The sequence below is a fragment of the Drosophila ficusphila genome, unplaced genomic scaffold, assembly GCF_018152265.1.
Source record: "Drosophila ficusphila isolate 14025-0441.05 unplaced genomic scaffold, ASM1815226v1 contig_198, whole genome shotgun sequence".
In the NCBI taxonomy this organism is placed as follows: domain Eukaryota; kingdom Metazoa; phylum Arthropoda; class Insecta; order Diptera; family Drosophilidae; genus Drosophila; species Drosophila ficusphila.
In genome coordinates this window covers 5462031-5481807 of record NW_025064092.1, presented here as the reverse complement: position 1 = coordinate 5481807, position 19777 = coordinate 5462031, and the positions used below count along the sequence as shown (strand labels likewise).

General features: G+C 43.0%; 1 protein-coding gene across 4 annotated transcripts in view; it reads left to right on the top strand.

Annotated features, from left to right (window-relative positions):
- Positions 1–19777, top strand: part of LOC108088665 (dopamine D2-like receptor) — a 62214-nt gene that overhangs the window by 17980 nt on the left and 24457 nt on the right. For all 4 annotated transcript variants that reach the window (XM_017186595.2, XM_017186597.2, XM_017186596.2 and 1 more), the window contains exons 2-4: positions 970–1073; positions 16708–18279; positions 19113–19303. In XM_017186595.2, coding sequence (XP_017042084.1) covers positions 16854–18279; positions 19113–19303 — 1617 coding nt within the window. In that variant the 5' untranslated portion in view covers positions 970–1073; positions 16708–16853. The remainder of the gene's footprint in view (positions 1–969; positions 1074–16707; positions 18280–19112; positions 19304–19777) is intronic.

Genomic DNA, 19777 nt, shown 5'->3' with positions numbered 1-19777 from the left:
TAACTCATTTGGCAGAAAAAGGAGAAGGATTTATGGCAAGCCCAGTGCAAAAACACTAGATTTTTTGAGGGGATTTTTCAGTCTCGAAAACAGAAGTAATCTGCATCAAAGATTAAATTTTAAGTGCATTTTAAGGGTTGAGTGCAAATAGAAAAGCTTAGTTATTTCATTCAAGTCAAATAATATTCAGTAAAGAGCAGGCTGTCAGATTTTTTGCAAGTTTCCGATGGTTTTCATAGAAGCGAGTTCCCCATACCATATATAATATTTGTCAATTTCGATTCGATTCGTAATTGTCATGTTTCTAAATATTTGTGGCGGAATTCGTAAGCATCGTGCGTTAAAGGCCATTCACATTTAATTGAACTGTTTGTGGGCATTGCATAACAACGAAGTTTAAATGTTTTCATTGCCTCGCTTAATTTATGGCTGCCGGAGGCTTGGCCAAACGAATCGAATATAAAATATTTAATAAGCATGCGAGCGACGGCAAAAACTCGTCCAATATTTTATGCATAAACGTGGGATGGCTGTGTATTTGTATGTGTATGTGTTTGTGTGTGTGTGTGTGTGCCGGGACATTCAGGATGTGAATGTGGAGCTGTGGACCTGTGCTTCACATGGGCATAAAAATCATGGCACAACTTGAGCTGTAAGTGACGTGAGCAGCTTTTAGCCGTCCCTTTTGCCCAGCAGCTGTCAGTATTCAGTCTTCAGTATTCCGGCGTCCTTCGTCCTTCGTCCTCCGAGTTCCATGTTCCGTGTTCCGTGTTCCGTGCTCCATCCTTTATCCCTGCTCTTGGTTTTAGTTCCTGTCTGAGGAGGCAGCGGGTGAAAAGTGCAGCCTGTCAGGACATCCTTTAGTGGCAAATGGCTGTCAAATCTGCTTACAATTTTCATGATGATTTCGGCGAGACTGAAGAATTTCATTTGCTTGTTGCTCATTCTCCTTTTTTTTTGTTTTTGCAGTCCGAACACTTTGGCATTACGTACTTAAAGTCGAGTCGCCAGGACTTCAGGATCCAAGAGAGCGAGACTGGACACCTCGGACCACTGGAGTGGTTGGCCAATTGGTAAGTTTCGTCTAAGGAAAACAACTTAAATATTCACAAGCTGCCAGCATTCATTGGTCAAAAGTTGTTCGCTCGTTTGCGGGGTTAATTAAAATACAGAATACACTTTGACAAAATGCCATTTAATCTACTCAGCAAATCCCGAAAAAAGCAGGCGGCAAATTAATTATGCGCATATTTGTGGCCTCAAACAACAATAACCGTCGGCGGCAAAGAAAGAAAAGAAAAGGCCAAGTCCAAAGTACAACCAAAAAAAAAAAGGAAAAAAAAAACGAGGGAAAATAAAATAAAAAGGCTCAATGTGATTTGCATTTTCGTCCTTGTCCGTGTGCCATTTATGACAGATTTCTGGCGAAGGACGACCGCTCCCCGGGAAACCTGACAAAACCTGGGAAACCCGCTAAGTGGGTGGGCGGCACTGGGCGGGGCCATCTATTAATTACAACAACAATCTACTACTAATCAGCAGGGAAAGCCGAGGGGCAAACGCAGGGGAAATCGAGGGGAAGTGCGGGCGGGATTAAATCGTCTTCGGTGTTAAATGAGCCGCTGAGTCGCATAAATTTCCAAATGGCGACTGTACTTTTCGGATGAAACAACGAGGGGGGTTTTTGGGGGGTATAAAAACAGGAGTAAAGAAGCTTAGCCATTAGCGACAGGGTCAAAGCTGTTCCATTTTCACATCAAGAGCTGCTATTTACAGACCAACATTAGAAATACCTTTAATATTTAAGTACATATTTAATTTAAACATGAAATACAACACAATTTTGATTTTACCCGAACAGAAAAAACCTGGCTGGATTTATGAAATGCCAATAAAAAAGCAACTCTGATAAATCATTGCATTTTTTCAATACGAACATTTTTGCATATTAATTACCGGTATATATCAATACTTACATTCGGATTAAATTTTCAAGCACCAGAGATTATAAATAAAACATGCAGTCAAACAGAAAAAATATCGTGTCATTGAGATTTTTTTACCAAAGCCACAATAACTATACAAAATGTAAAAAAATAAAGAATAATTTTAAACAAGTATCCACTGGAAATAGTTGTAACGTCATATTTAATAAGTTTCAGAGTTGAATTAAAAAATGCATGTATTTATTTTATTTCTAATTTGGCCACTAAATTGGATGCCTTTTTCCATAACCGCTTCGCTTATTAACTTGATTTGGTTGAGTAGGAAAGTTATTATCCCAAAGCACTCACAATTCGATCTTTTCCCCGGCGATGTGTTATCCTTTATTAAATATTTATGCTGCGTTGATTGGGGGCTTGCCGTCATGTGGATCGGCTTTTGCATTATTAAATCGAGACTTGAACAACTAATCAAACTTATGCAATTATCGCTGCCGCTTATTCAGTTTAATGCGCATTTATCTGAGGGGAAGTCGGGCCAAAACAACGTCGAACTGCCATTAAATTCGGCGAAAATTTCACTGATGGTTGGGGAGTTCTTGAGGGAATTTGGAACACACACACTCATAAAACATTATATCTTTTTTTACGTCGGATAAGTGATGCACATTTGATGATATTTTGAGCAAATATGGTTACATTTTGGTTATAAACTTGTCTACAAATTGTTATTAAATTTAAATATAAACATAAGAAATAATAAGTAGATCAAATAAACAGAGTTTTTTCCAAAATATTGCGTAAAATGAGCTTGGCTTAAAAATATAACTAAATAGCCCAATAGCTAAATAGCAGAAAGAAAGGTCCATAAACGTTTCCCCAAGTAATTCTCCAAATAAAATAAAAGTCAGCAGAAAGAAGAAATTTGTAAAAAAAAAAATATACAAAATACAAAAATAAAGCGAAAAAAGCGCGAAAGTAATATTTGGGTAAGTTCAAACCGAGGGCCACGGCTATAATAATAATAATAATAACTCACAAATAAATATTGAAATGGAAAAACCGCTGGCCATATCAGTGCTCCTGTTGGCGCAAGGAAAACGTGGAAAACGCGGAAAACGCGGAAAACTCGGCCATGGGGAAACTCGGACAAAAAGGAGGGCAAGGAAATAAACAAAGCCAAAATGAAATGAACTGTAATCAATTTCGAGTTCGAACTGTGGCGCAGGGGAGGTTGGTGAAGGTGGGTGGTTGTGGGTGGTTTTGGGAGGAATTGGGAGGATGTGGTTGGCGGTGCGATGGCAGCAACGATAATATCCCGAGCAATTTATTGTAAGGTCCTTCTGCCTTGAACAGCCAAGCCAATTATTAACATTTTCGCTGGAAAAAAAACAAGTCAAAAATTCAGATATTTATACAGATATATAAATAAAATACAAGTTGACCGTCCTCACCGCAAAACTGAAAGGAATTATTAACCTGGGCGATAGCGATGACGAGCGGAAATATAGATAAGGACTATATATATATATATACATATAAATTGGGGAGGGAGAACCTTTAATTTTTGCGGTAAAAGCAACCCAATTTAAAATCATTTCGTTGCACGAGTAACCATTTATTTAACTTGGCTCTTTCGTTCCTTAAAATATGTAATTGCTGACCACGAGCCACCAGCTCTACAGCATAATATAATATTTTTAATTTGACCAACCTGCTTTTAGCACACTTGTGTTTGCTCTGTTTTTGGCTCCTCCGTCACACGTTTTTTTCTCCCTTCCCCTTCCCCTTCCCCCTTTTTTTTTTTTGTAATTTGGAATGCCTTTTGTAAAAGTTGGCCGCAAATTTCTCGTTCGTTTTTTGCTTTTTAACGATTCAACTTTTGTTAGCTTTAGCGGCGTGGCCGATTTTTCTTTTTAATTTGGCCCGGCCAGTGAAATTTATGAAATCTCGCACAGTTGCCGATAACAGTCGAGTGTTTGGGGTGGTTCAGGGTGGTGTAGGGTGGTCCAGGGTGGCCCAAGTGCAGCCAAAGAGGGGCTCGAAAATCAGAACGAAAGTGCCCAGCCAAAAGTATCTCTGTGTTCTCACTGACGGCTCTTTTCCCTGCATTTCTATGCACCAACTGGTAATTAATTTCCACAGTCAATGCGCACAAGTGCGCAGAAAAACCACGGAGAGAAATTCCATTTGAATATTAAATGTAACGAAATTTAATTAAATTTTTCTGTTTGACTTGAGAAGGAAAGTTCTGCAAGCAATTAACAAAAGATTTTATGCTGTAAGTTGCTATAAGTTACCTATAGAAAATAGTATTTGATAGTAAATAAATATGATTAGTGTCTTTATAGTGGTTCGAATATATCTTGCTGGGTATTTTCTAAAAATAAGTAGAAAAGGTTATCAAAAAAAAAAAAATGTTTCTATTTTACTTAGATTTTACTCTGCTGCTCAAAAAAATTGTATATTTTCTGTGTAGAAATTTGAATACAAATTTTTCCTCTTTCTCCCTATCTGAATTGCTTTTTCGCTCAGTGCACATATACACGTTATACCCTTTTGCTCCGGCTATATAAACCAAAAGGGGGTTCGAAAGTTGCGCCCTGTCCAGTCTGCAGCTTCGTTTTGGCCCGGTTATTTCCCGGCACATGCAGCACGGCGCACTTTATCAATTTTATGTCTTCTATAATTGCATTAAATTGAGTTTCTGCCAGCGAGCCAAGCAGCCACGCCCCCTCCTTACTCTCCCCCCTTTCTCCGCATCCTTTAGCTGCCCACTTGAGAACTTCCTGCAGATTCCTGGCCGTTGCGATAGACGAACGCTCTGCATATATTTACATGGCCATATTAAAAAGTTGCCAGCAAATGAAGTTATTGTTTAAAACGGGCGGCAACAAATTTATGAACTTGCAGGGGAATGAAAAGGGGAGGAGGGGAACATAAGTGACTTGGCATTAAAGCAATCTGTACAAACACTCCCCCCCCCCCCAAAAAAAAAAAAATAAAGAAGGAGGAAAGAGGGCGTGGCCAGTCGACGCTTTTCACGGCCGGGAAATGAAATTATTGATTCGGTACGTCGAAGGAGACACGAACATGACACCGCATGAAAATCTGACAACATACGGCAAAATAAGAAATTGAAAGCCGTCGTCTTGCTTGGATGACACACACACACACACACACATGCACAAGTCACATCCTTCAGGACTACGTTCCATTGCGGAGGATGGGCGGTGGGCGTGGCACACATCAAATGACAAACGAGTTGCCGCTGCATTATTGAATTAAACGCGCTGGCGACGCACACGAACACCTCCTCTTTGGTCCCCGCATGTGTGTGTGTGCGTGTGTGTGGGTGTCCTGTGTGTCCTGCGCCTCTTTGTGTGCTCGTTGGTTAATAAGCAAGGCGGATAGGCAATTTATTGGCCATTGTATTTGGCCATGTGCAGCCTTTAAAAGTTCCCGAAAGATTCTACCACAACTTCCACTTAGAAAAAATATGTGTCTCCTGGATTTTCTCCTTTTTTTCCTGGTTTTTTCTTTCATTTCATTTTTGTTTTTAAGACAGGGGGCACTTCTTAAAGTTATATCCCAGGGGTTAAGGTCCTCGAACATCAAGTGTTTGGACACAAGGGTCCGTGTTCAATTCCCCAGACAGGTACAAACATTTATTTATTTGTTTTAGTTTTTATGCCCGCAATTCGTTGAGTAAAGAGGGTTCTGCCCCGAAAGGTATTCTTGTATTCTTGGGGAAGAAAGTTAAGTAGGGAACATATAAATACATATTCGGTCAACGAGCTTTTCAGGGGAGTAGAAAGGGGCGTGGCTAAGCTTATGGAAAGAAAATTATTTTTTTAGGTATTACATATTTCCTGGTTTCCTCTACCATTTATTTGGGGATTTATATCAGATATCTTATCAATACAAAGAAGTTTAAATACTTTAATAGTGGCACCAACCATAATCAAAAACAATTTTTGTATGTATAAAATAATGTTTTCTAAGCAATAAAAATATTGTGCTTGTTACAAAAGTTATTTGTTAAGTCATCAAATAGTAAAATCCACTACAGTAAAATTGTTGTTTATTCTGAACCAAACTTCTACAACTTAAAGAGACTTTGCGCTAGAAGAGTTCGAGGTGCGAATTAATATATCCACTCTGCTTTTTTTTCTACTGGCCAATAGCGGCAGCATTTCCGTGGCAGTGTCCATGAAAGATGGCCAGTGGTAGCTGCTCCGGCTCCGAAATTGGCATCAAATTGGGCCACGACGAGCTCGGTCCAAGCAATTTGAACGCTGGTAAGCAGTTGCTTTGACTAATTTGCACTGGCCCCCGATTGCGGGCCGTATTTAAATGAATTTCCCCGCCAGCCTTCCCGGCGTTATAACGGTCTATTTAATTGTAGCCCAAGACAGACGCTGCCGTAGAGCTCTGGCCGCCCTGAAATTTGTGTTTGTAGCCATCTAATGAAGTTGCCCGCACTAGCGAGAGCGGGTGAAAAAGTGGAAAAAAATCTAAGGGAAATGGTAGAGGAAAAAGGCAAAGGGAGAAAGCAAAGGAAAAGCAGAACGGAACAGCAACAGCAACGGCAACGAAAACCAGAAAGAAGCTGGCTGAAAAAGACGCACACGAAACGGGGGCCAAAATGGGGCTAAAATGGTTTGGGGAATGGGCCCGAATGGGTCTAGGCCAACAGCAGTTGCCTAGGACCCTCATTTATTTTCACTTTAATCAAAGTGTATGGCAACGAGGCAACAACGATGACGAAGCGACTCCGACCGCAGATGCTCGATTCTGGATTCTGGATACTGGATTCTGAATTCTGAATGTTTGGATGTTTGGATGCTCCACGCGGAGTGAAGTGAAAAATGGCGAGGGGCTGCGAAAATTCAGCGCCCGATGATGGAGGACGCTGAACAAATTTGGCTTGGCATGCCCAAAAGAATTCTAAAGCGTAAAATAACAAAGACTCAACCAAAACGAGGAGAAGGTGGAGGTGGAGGAGGAGGAGGTGGAGAAGGAGTGGAAAGTAGAAAGTAGAAAGTAGTTGTGTTTTAATGCGAGCACCGTGCTACACGTTATCCTTTCAGGCTGGAAACAAAAGCAAAACCAACAGAGATTGTACCTCCTCCTCGGCTCTGCTCTGCTCTGCTCCTTTTGGCCATCCACTCTCGCTAAATGGAAAAAGTAAGCTAATTAGTTAATGAAAGATATTTTCCTTTGTTCGGGAGAGCCGCAACGTCCTTAAGGACTGAGCGAAACCGGTGCGAACAAGATACAGAAATTGATTTCACCGAAGAATCCCCTTTTATTGTTTCATTGTTGCGAAAGTTCGTGAAACTCTGGCACCTTTTGGAGCCCATCTCCGGTGGAAGAAAAAGGGATACACCACTGCCCAGTTGGGAATTACTGCGGGAAAACCATCTAATTAGGAGAGAAAATGTTTTATTCAAAGTAGTAACCACTTGGTATAATATTAAGTAAGAGAATAGAAATAAATTAATTTAAATATCATTACGACAACGCTATCTTCTAGAAGATTAAAACTTAATTTCTTTTTAATATTACTTGAAGATAGAAACCTTTTTTCTCCGACCGCCTTAAATCAATCTATTCCTAATTAAAACCCAGCTATTATAGGATGACCCCACATAATTTCGAGCAGGTTAATTAACTCATCCCCTCATTTCCTCGATGGCTTTCGGTTAATGCAAAAGGACGAGCGTTCGCTGAAGGACCTTCGGTATTTTTTGGCCGTGCAACAAAGTGTTGCCTGCTTCTCGGCGCAGCCAACAAAGGAGTGGAAAGTCCGGCGGAGGATCGCCGTGTGTAGGCGCAGGCAGGCATCTGTAATATATGTAAAGTGCAGACCCTGGGCACACAAGTCCCCCCAGTTACTGCCACTGCCACGCCCCCTTTGCCCCTTTGGCCGCGCAGAGCAAGAGGAGGCGCCCTTTTGGCTGCCACGTCGATTGTGAAGCTGAAGCCTTTGTTTGGCAATTTCGCCCCGTTCGCTGCTCATTTTCCGCTTTCTTTTCTTTCTTTGTGCCCCACTGCATAATTCTGCTTGCCTGGACAGCGCTCGCCCCCGCATTTCCACAATTTCCCGGCACTTCCACCACCGCTTCCCCCCAGAATTTCTCCCAGAGGGAAAACGAAGCGGAGCGGAGCGAAGCGGCCAGTGTCCAGCACTTTGTTTCGCTTTCTGTTCGCTGGCCAGCGGCCCGTGAGCTCTGTGCCCTTTTGTAATGCAAAATTGTTTTGCCTGAATAAATCATAAGCTTAAAGTGGCGCGGTCTAGCTTAAAGTCAGTCGGCGGTGTCCTTTCGGAGGGTCTTGCCATCGGTTGCAGGACACTCAGTGCAGATTAAACTCAGGAGAAACGCCGCCCTGGCTTTTGGCTGTGTCAACCGTTTTGGTCAAGTTACGACGGAGGAAACACTAAGGAAAATTCTTACTCCATATGTTTACGGATTTAAGCAAAAAAAAAAGGGAATGTCCCTACGAAATATAACCACATTCCGCGGGCTTAATTGGAAAGAATTTCAATTTTGAATACCAGACGAACATGAACGCCAAGCAGGTGGATATCAATATATCCGCATATCAATATCCATAAGCAAGATGCTTATTATCCTCTCGGAGGACGTGTATCTTTTTGAGCAGCGTGAGTTGCACACCTTTCTGCGCACCGCTTTCGCCGGAATCGAGGATTGCCTGAAGCACTGGAATGTGGCACAATTGAGGCATATCGTGGACTTCCTGCTGGACTTGCAGTGCAATGTAGGACTTTATCGGGCCATGCTGGCGCCAGGACACTATTGCGAGGATGTAGGAAAGCTGCTGGATGTGACTCTTCAGCACTAACTTATTATTTATTTAGAAATCAAATTATTAAAGAAAATGTTGAAGAAAATAAAAACTAACTAATGCTAATAAAAACTAAATACTGGTTCGTCGAATAATGTAGTTTCGTTTAGCTTGGTATTTTGTTTTCAGAAACTACCAATTTGGCTGTGCAATTGGAAAAATTTGCAAAAAAAAAGTAATGTCTCCATTATGTTTTAAGCAGTACAAAACAGTTTTGTTTATAGAAATGCACTTGCAACACGAATCCGTAAAATAAAGTAAAAAAAAATCAATTGTTTTCTACAACTTTTTAAATTATTTTGTAAGCAGTTGTATAAAAGGAGTTCCCATGGCAAAAATAAATGTCTGAATAGCGAATTCCTCACAGCGAGTCGTCACTTCACGGAGCCTGCACGGCGATAAAAAGTGTCTAATCTCTTTTTTTTCGGGACTGACAACTGTACGGGTGTCCCTGTTGGGAGTCTGTTATCCTTTTCTGCCTAGATTGTTGCCTTTTTGTTTGTTTTTGCCACTGCCCTATTTTGCAACTCACTCCCGTCTGTTCAATTTAGACGCACTTTACTTTTTCTGCATTAGAAGACAAAACGAAACAACAAAACCAAGAGAAAAAAAAAACGAAAAAATCATCGGGGAGAATGGAGAAGAAATAACAGGACATGACAGCCTCCTGCCGAGTCCTGCAGAAAATTGAGCGTGCAATTTGGCTTTTCTTCTCAATAATTTTCCATTAGACAAGAATACGATCCACGCAACAACACACAAAAAGAAGGAGGCAAAAAAAGAAGAAGGAAAACAATAAAAACGATGTGGGAGTGTGGGAAAATATTGAATGCGTTGGCACAAAAAAGGGGCAACCATTGGCCAACAGGCGGTGTAAATGATGATGGAGGGTTGTTGCCCGATTGAAGTCTGAGTCTGAGTCTGAGTGGGGGAATCCACGGGGTAGATGACTTGCTAACACACACAAACCCAAGCACCAACACACACTAACACATTGGGAGTGACACACACTCACCTCACTGGCAAGATATAGATATAGATATATATATTTATATATAGATGCGAACGAGGATGACGACGATGTGGCCAACGACGACGACGACGACGTCGACGACGACGACACTTCTGGTTCAGTGAAGCATGAGAAATTCTCGAATGAATCGCTCTGTTGACGCTTGAGTAGACTTGAAGCGATAAGCGGTTTTTGTCCCATATACAAAAATATAATATATCTAGTCGCGTTTCCCTTTGTCTGCCGTGCCGTACCGTGCCGTGCCCCCTTTTGCGGCACCCTTCCATCAATCCGGTGCAGCCATTCAGACAATAACTTTAAGCTTGGGCGAGAGTTTCCCCAGATTCGCCTGGCCAAATGCAAAACCATTTTCCGGCGAAGCCCGACAAATAAAACTGACCTCTAAAAAGGCAGAGTGTGCCAACTTAGTTGTAACTTCATGTGTTTCTGATTTAAAACATATCTTGCTTTAAAATTTAATAATGCTTTTTTTACATTTCAAGCAACTCAATTATAAAAACATTTGTTACTATTATTACAAGTTAAAAGCATTCAAGATCTGCTTAAACATTTTAAACTGAGCTTTAACTTATTTGCATTTCGAGAAATTGACTCTCTAGAACAGCTAATTGATTATGGAAATATGGAAATTCGAAGAGCACCTCGGGCCAACTCATTCTCGTTGCGAAGTGGTTAAAGTGACAGCCCGCGGTGCGTATACGTGATATGGCCGCTCTGCTCATCGCTCATCACCCATACGCCACGTTTGCCGCTGCCTTTAGCACAAAACCTAAGCCTAAACTCAAACCTAAACCTTAGCTCATCCACCAGAAGTCTGGCCAAATGGCATTAATCAAATGTCATGCTGATGTCGCACAAATGTAAAAAGTTCCTGCGGCGTTATCCTGATGTTCTTGTTGTTCTTGTTACTGTTGCTGTTGCTGTTTCTGTTGTTGTTGTTGTTTTAGTTGTTTTTGTTGCTGTTGTCGCTCCTGTTCATTGGCACTAGTGTCAGATGTTTAAAGTTTCGGACAGCGGAGCCGCCGCATAACTAGTTAACAAGCATTTGCCGCAGGTCCTTTGGCGATTGCAGGATGGCACGTGAAGTGCGGTAGCAGGGGGAGGGGGTGGGAAAAGGGAAGAGGAGAGAGCAGAGAGGAGGGGGAGGGAGTTCAACAGGACGATACAAGGACAACGATGCCCATTAAATTGTTGATCTTTGGGAAGGCGACAGCATCTGTTCAATACCGCAGGCGAAACAGCGAAGGCAACACACACACAAAGACACAACCATACACACACACACACACACACACACACACTCGCACTCATGCACATATGGACAGGATCCGTTTTTGGTGTCGTGATTCTTTTCACCCCTGGGGCAACATGTGTCTATGTGCCACCATCCGTGTCCTGCCATCCCGTTCGTTTTAAATCTGAAACCAATTTGCTTACCATCCCCTTCCCCTCCCCCTCCCCCTTTTCGCTACTCCCCCTTTTCGCCACCCCCCTTTTTCACTGGCACTCCCCTTTCCCCGCCCGGCACTGCCTGCATTCTATTTCAGCGCAGCCATTGCCACTCAATTTGAATTATGGGCGAGGGTCAAAGCTATGGAAAATGTGATATCGTGATATCGTGGCTGCCCCCGAGGCACGTTGCACGTTGCACGTTGCCATCGTTGCCATCGCTGCCTTCGCTGCCATCGTTGCCATGATGCCATCGATCCGCTCGCAGTGGCAAAATCTATCCGAATGGGTTATTTATGCGTGTTTCCGTATTTGCCGCATATTGTTGGCTTCTGCCAGCTTCTGCGTTTCATATCCACCTTTGATTCGTTTGACTCGGCGAAATATTATATTTTTACGATTTCACAAAGAGAGCTTTGCAGCTATGAGATGTATGTTTTTTGTGGATGCACTAAATAGTAGACGCAAACACGGGTTCTTTGTGTTGTTCGGTAAAGTATTTGTAACATTTTATGCACACATATGTGATTCGTTAAGCCAGACAGAATTTTTGAAGTATTTTTTTGTTTAAGCACTTGACAATCTCTAAAGAAAGTCACTATTTGCATACTCAGTTCGTATTAGTAACCACTGATACATTAATGGCACATCTACTTAAGTAAATTACCTTGTTATACACTCAAAGTTGATTAATTTAAACTCGGGAATATTTAAAATCAATCCCATGCCGCACATTGCAGTGTGCATCTACATTTGCAAAAATTGTAATTAGAGCTAAGGGAAAAGGAAAATACATTTTTAAATGGAAAATGCCCAGGAGACGAGGATTAGGCGAAGGAGCACTCGGGGCTTATCCCTTTCGCATTCGCATTCCCATTCTGTTTCTGTTTCTCATTCTCATTTTCATTCTGGGCCATGTGTGTTGACTTGGCCTTGGCAGCCAGCTAAGAACCCAGACCAAAAATGCCGTTGAGAAACTTTCGCCCTACTTACCCCCCCTCCCCCTCCTTTCTACACTTTCTCCTTACTTTCTTTAGCGCCGCTGCCACCCTTTTGCCCCGCAAAACACGCGACTCTCAACGATGGCGTTGAAAATAATTACACTTGCTGATTTATTGAGTGTCGTGCGGTGCGGCAGAGATGGAAATGGGAAAGTGGGGAAAGCGGGAAAAGGGGGAGTGGGGGAGTGGGGAGTGGGGTAAATGGAAATGGAGGAAATGCCTTGCACTGGCCGGATGTTGTTAATGAGGCACGACATTGGCTGGGTTCGCTCGGATTGGATTGCAACGGCCACGTCATATTGTAAGCTCCCAGTTCCAAGCTCCAAGGTTGAGTGGGGTCAAGTGATTAGACCCACTCCAGCGACCTGGCTTTGAGTAATTGTGTTCCCTTTTCGCGGTGGGGGGAAATGGGAAAAGGATCTGGGAGCCCCCCATCTCCCATCTGCCATTCCGCTTTCCCTTTTCCCTTTCCGGACTTTCCAATATCGGCGGGGAAATGCAAGCCACCCCAATTCGATTACAACTTGTGATGGCGGAGTTAAAATCTATTTATTCGTGTCGAGGGTTCGAGCAAATGTCAAGGAATTCTACAGGTTGGGTGTCCACACTCTTGCTGGCTGCCCAGTTAAAGGTTAAGGATGCACGGAACAAAACAGAGATTTAATTAGGTGTGCGGGAAAGTGCGGGAAAGAGGGGAAACTTATACAAACCCTAATTGTATAATTATAAAGTAAACAAATCAAGAAGATAAGATTAATTTTGTGTAACCTAAACAATTGTGTTTTGGAAAGAATATGAATAATATTAAAATTATAAAATATTTGTTGAATATTATTATATTAAATAAGCATAAATACCAACGAAAGAAATGAGCTTTGGAAAACAAAAGAAGAATTACATTTTAACATATTATTTCCATTTTTATTAATGCATTTTGTAATTAGTATAGAATTTCCCTTTGACTGTGATTTTGAATAGAAAAGGAATGGGAACTCATCTTAATCACTCAGTTTCTGTATTTCTTCGCTTACTGTTTACTTTTTTTTTTCCTGTGTAGGCCTTAGTTTCTCGGCACCCGAAATGTGGCGTCTTGATTTGCGGTGGGATTGTGGAAATGCGAATCGGTCGAAGGGAGGAGGCCTAACGATTCCGTGTTCCTGTCGCCGGGGTTCCAATGTGTGCCAACAATGATTAGGATGTAATAGACCAGACAGTGCCGAGTTGTGTGTGCGGTAAACGAAACGGGAGGTGTGTGTGTGTGTGTGTGTGTGGCCTCATCCGATGAAGGCCATGAGGAAGCGACACTCACCCGGATCCGGAATACGGAACATGGACCACGAACTACGGACTTTGGGAGTCCGGCTGTGCTTTATGGCTTGCGTGCATATTCAAAGGCATCGCTCAAGCGAAAGTGAAATTAATTACTCGACTTCAGCTGAGGCGAGCAGTTCGGTGGCAGGTTTGTTGGAGGCTTCTTCCTCCGACTGAGAGTCTCGTTTTGTTCCGCCTCGTTTGCGTCCAGTTGAACTGAGTTGAGTTGATTTGAGTTGGGTTGTTGTTGGTTTTGTTGTTGTTGCTCCTCCACTGGCGTAATTAATGAAAAAGGCCGAGACGACACACGTTCGCACAGCATTGCGCCATTGTGATGGCCTTGCGCCCCTCCATTTTTGGTTGTGTGCCAAAATTTGATTAGTGCAAACAGAGGACTCTTCTCTTTAAGATACAGCTACAGCTACAGATGCAGATACAGATACAGATTCAGCTTGAGCTTCAGTTTGAGACTCCGGATTCCCCCCCCTCCTCATTTTTCATTCACTTTCCACTCCGTTTTCCCGGCGCATTCGATTACTTTTGACCCCACTTTTGCCACCTTCTTCACCCGTTCGGAAACACTCGCCTCTCATTAGGCTACAAACGAGCCATCTTTTAATTATGGGCCATCGACTCCGGGCGGCTTTAATCAGCCCCGATTGGCAAATGGCAAATACAAAAGCGAAAATTGCAAAATGTGTAGAGGGACGAAAAGATGGCGAAAGTGGAAAGTGAAATGGGAGAAAGGGAGAGGGAGAGAAAGGGGGAGAAAGGGAGAACGGGTGAGAGACACAAAAACCTTTTGCTAATTTAATTAAATTACACCATTTTCGCTGTCGCTTTTTGTAGAATAATTGGCAATAAATTGATTAAAGAGTTAATTAAACATGCGGCCATGGCAGTGAGGAGTGGGCTTAAAGGTCCCTTCAACAAAGGGGGCGTGGCAGTGGGGGGATAAGGGGGCGTGGCCCGTTGGATAGATAATTGCACGGGCATAAAGTGCTCGACCCAACTTGGGGTGTTCGAGTTTGTTTAAAATGCAATCGAGGTGTGCAAGTATGTACACAGACAAACAAAAAAAACACACACACACACACACACACGTACGTTCACAAAAGCGGACCTCGTTAATTTAATATAAAAGAATGAACGGTGAAATTATCACTTCGCTGATAGAATTGGGTCGTAAACAACCATAAAAGAGTAATCAGATTAAAAGCCCTTTGCTTTCCCAGTACTTTAATAAAAAAGAAAGGGAATTAAGAGAACCGGAAAATGAAAATGAAATGTAATGTAATATCGGTAGCATTAAATTTAGTTTTAAGTCTTAGATGCAAACAAATTAAATACATTTAATTAACTACCCTTCTGTTAGCTTTGGTTATATAATTTAAATTTTATAATTTATCAAATTGAATTTACAATTTGACAATCAAATTGCTCATATTTTTCAGTCGTTAAAGGAAAGTGAATACCGTGAGTTTGTATTCAGAGAAAGGTGCAATAGGTTCATTAAAAATAACTATACTAATTAATGTATGTACATGCAAATGAAGTTAAAGGAAAAAAAAAAACAAAAATATTGGGTTGGCAAGAAAGTCATGTCGTTTTTTTAGTAATCGTTTTTAATCTAATTTATTTACGACTAATCGAGCACCAGGGTCACACCTATTAGTATCTTTTTAAAGCTTATAGTCTTAGGTACTATCGACGAAAATTTGGTAATTATTCGATAACATTTGTGGAAGCTATAGCAAATTAAACAAGGAGGACCAAAGTGAGCATTTTCGGCATATTTTGCTTTTTTACTTCCAAAAAGGAAAAAAAGCGGTCGAAGCTCTCAAAAAATTGTGCGAAATGTATGGTAAAGATGCCATGAGTGATCGCCAATGTCAGCGCTGGTTTGCCAAATTCAGGCTTGGAGATTTTGGAGTTAAAGACGCCCCACGTTCTGGTCGACCATCGGCCGTTTTTGACGAACAAATTCAGGTTTTGCTGGATGAAAACCGGCGTTATTCAACAGGGGAGATGTCAGAGAAGCTCAAAGTGTCGCATACAACGGTTGAAAACCATTTGAAGAAACTTGGCTACGTAAGCAAGCTCGATGTTTGGGTTCCGCATAACTTAAAGGAAATTCACCTAACTAAGCGTATCAACATCTGCTATTCTCTGCTGCAACGGATTAAAAACGATCCTTTTTTGAAGCGGATCATTACTGGCGACAAAAAGTGGGTTGTTTACAATAATGTCCAACGAAAAAGATCATGGAGCAAGAAAGATGACCCAGCCCAAGCCACATCAAAGGCCGATATCCATCAGAGGAAAGTTATGCTGTCTGTTTGGTGGAATTGGAAGGGTGTAGTGCACTTTGAGCTGCTGGGACGGAATGAAACCATCAATTCAGATGTGTACTGTCGCCAGCTATCCAATTTGGCGGAAACGATTAAAGAAAAGGAGCCGGCACTAGCTAATCGCAAGGGTATAGTCTTTCACCATGACAACGCTAGGCCCCACACATCTTTGGTCACTCGGCAAAAATTAACGGAGCTGAATTGGGAAGTGCTACCACATCCACCTTATAGTCCGGACTTAGCACCTTCAGATTTCCATTTGTTTCGCTCTCTTCAAAACTCTTTGAATGGTAAAAACTTTGATTCAGATGAGGCTGTCGAAAACCACTTGTCTCGATTCTTTGCTGGAAAAGACCAAAAGTTCTTCGAGCGCGGAATTATGCAGCTGCCCGAAAGATGGTCATTAGTGGTCGAACAAAACGGCCAATACATAATTGATTAATTATAAGTCCTGATATAAATCTTTGAAAATATTGAAAAAAAACGACATGACTTTCTTGCCAACCCAATAATATTAAATATCTAGCCCTTTCTCTGATTTTCTGTAAAATATGGAAATACCCAATTAAGTTGTTTATGTGTAAATTTTGTATTAAAAATGTCCTATTCTTTTGACATTATACCAATATTATATTACCAATATACCATTATTAACAATATTCGAAAACTGAATAATAAGTTAAAAATTCCAAATAATTATCTCACTCACTAACTATTTACTTCATTTTCATTTTGCCACTTTGCAGCTTGGGTTAAAATGCCGCTGGCGTTGCAGGAGTTGCAGCCCGCCTCCGCCGCCACGCCCCCGCCCCACTAGAGACTGAGCCCATTCCTTGTGGGAGGCGGGGCAGACGACGGCGTCAACGGGACGGGACAGAACACACCACACAGGATGGCGCAACCATCGCCGCCATTGGGCGACGCGGCAACATCTGTGGCAACATCAGTGGCAACATCTGTGGCAACTCCAACGGCAAACGTAACGGGCGCGGCGACGGAAGCACCCGCCGCACTTTCCACATCAACGGCTGCCACATCCGCATCCGCATCCGCATCTGTATCCGCAACTGCATCTGCATCTGCATCCGCAACGGCGAACGCAACGGCATCTACAGGAGCCTCTTGGATGCCGCAGCAACACCACCAGCAGCAACACCACCAGCAGCAGCAGCAACACCAGCAGCAGCAGGAGCAGCAGCACCACCAACAACAACACCATTTGGTCGGAGGATCGGATGCGGGGAGTCCGACGAACGGCAGCGATCCGCCGGCGGAGACCGTTGGCGGCCCCACAATGTCCGCCGGCTTCCTGCCGCTCTACGACGACGAAGACGAGGATGTGGAAACTTCGGCGGCGGCATCAGCGGTGGATCAGGTGCATCAGGTGGATCAGGTGGAGCCGGAGGAGATGGAGGTGGAGGAGGAGGAGGACGACGGCTATGCGCTGATCGACGACATCAGCGATTGGCTGTTGGGTGCCAATGGTGATGGTGATATTGGTGGTGGTGATGTAAATACCACCGCCAGCACCACCAACCCGCTCGCCTCCATTTCGAGTGCGGCGGCCAACGAGACGCTCAACTGGCTGGAGGTGATCAACACCACGCTTCCGAATCGCCATGGCGGCTTCATCATCAGCAACTCCAGTGCGGATGAGGTGGCGACCACGGCGACGGGTCACGCGGCGGACTTGGAGGACCTGGAGGAGCGGGGGGAGCGGGGCCGGTACACGCTGCGCAGCTTCGTCGAACAGCAGCTGGCTGGAGGCGGTGGCCAAGTGGGCGGTGCGGGGGGCGTGAACATTGGCGGCGGTGGCGGAGGCGATGCTGGCATCGCGCTCATCGACAGCGGCGAGGAGGCGGCGCTGGACAACGTGGCGGATGCGGAAACGGACTACGGACTGCTCGGCGGCTTCGGGGATGCCGAACTGCTGGCGCGTACCGCTTCGGCGGCCCGCGAAACGCTCACCAATCGAACGGCGAATAGCTACGATGGCGGAGGAGGAGGAGGAGGAGGAGCAGCAGGAGGAGGATTAGGAGGAGGTGGAGCAGGAGGAGCAGGGGGAATCGGATCTGGGGGCAGCACGTTCATGCTGCTGCTCGAAAACTTTAACGATTATTTTCCCAATTACAATGGGAGTGCGGTTTCGGGAACAACAACACTTTCGCCAAGTGCTGCCATTGTGGGCGGTAGGGGCGGGGCCACTGGGGGTCTGCTCCTCGAGCAGAACCTAACGGGACTCTACCTGGACACCTACCGGCTGAACTGCACCAACGAGACACTCAACCTGACCGACTCCTGCGCCGAACTGCGAGTGGGTGAGTATAAGCCAAAAAGTAAAAAAAAAAAAAAAATAATAAGGATTAAGGAAATGAAATTAAAATTAAATTAACAATTTCACAGATGATTTATCTAAATATTGTCTTCAGTTTTTTAAAGTTATTTTGATATGAAAAAAAAGTTTAATATTTGAAACCTTTCATAATCTTTTCACTCTTCGAGTAAGAGTTTTGAATGCCAACTTAATGCTTGAAATATTGGTCGAGTTACGTTTTCCACTTTATTATCTCAAATTGCATTTCATTTTAAATTGGAAATGCTTCCTTCAATAATTAGTAATTATCAATTGCAAAAGCCGTTTTCAATCAATCGCCAATAAACACAATCAAATGAATAATAGCTGGCAAGATAATTTTATCTCAGCCAAAGCTTGTATCAATAAGCTATTAAAATACGAATTCACTCATTTAAAATAGCTTAAGGCACTGCTATTATTTCATCCGCAGCTGTGGGCAAATACCACATGCAGATAAACAAAATAATAAAACGAAAGCCGTGTCCTTAAATCCGCACTTGTATTTGCCATCTTGCTTAAATGAACTGTTAAGTCGCTTGTCAGCCGCATTTTCATTAAATAGCTACGAATTTATAATTGACTTAACGTAACGCACAGGCCGAGCTTTTCATGAAATTATTCAGCAAAATAAACGGCAGATAGGGGAATTAAGTTTGCGACAGCCTGCGGATGAAAAAAAAAAAAAAAAAGGATAAGCAAGGACACACAGAACAGAACAGAGAATACAAACTGCAAACTGGCAAACTGGCAAGCTGGCAAACTGAATCCTGGCTACTTTTATCTCTCCCTTTTCAGTCGACCACAACTACTGGGCGCTCATCCTGATTCTGTTCCCCATCCTGACCCTCTTCGGCAACATCCTGGTCATCCTGTCCGTCTGCCGCGAGCGTTCCCTGCAAACAGTCACGAATTATTTTATAGTCTCGTTGGCCATCGCCGATCTCCTGGTCGCCGTGGTCGTGATGCCATTTGCTGTCTATTTTCTGGTAAGTTAACGCCACTAACTCCACTATTATTCCTATTACTCCAATACATACTATACACTTGTATATACACACATACCATATATATTGGAGGTATTCTTTATGGTTTTTGCTGGTGTACAACAAGTTTATTGGCGAGAAAAGCGACGGGTGTCGAAATCGAAATGGCCGAATGCAAAATGGCCAGCCATTTCCGTTTAATTTTATCAAGTGTCGGGCCATATAATAAATAAACACGCTCATAAATACCAATCAGGGTGCTCCGCCAGTCCCGACTTTCGGGGTCAAGAGCCACGAGGGGCGTAGCTTTTAAGTAAATTGAGGCCATTCAAGCAATAACATTCAATTTTTGGCGATGCCAGCATATAAATCAATGTGTTCCCCGAGCCACGGTTTGCCGCTGAGAAAGCGAAACCGAAAAGGGAGCTCAAACTGTTCGAAGTTGCCCTCCAAAAAAAAAAGACAGCACTTAAAGAA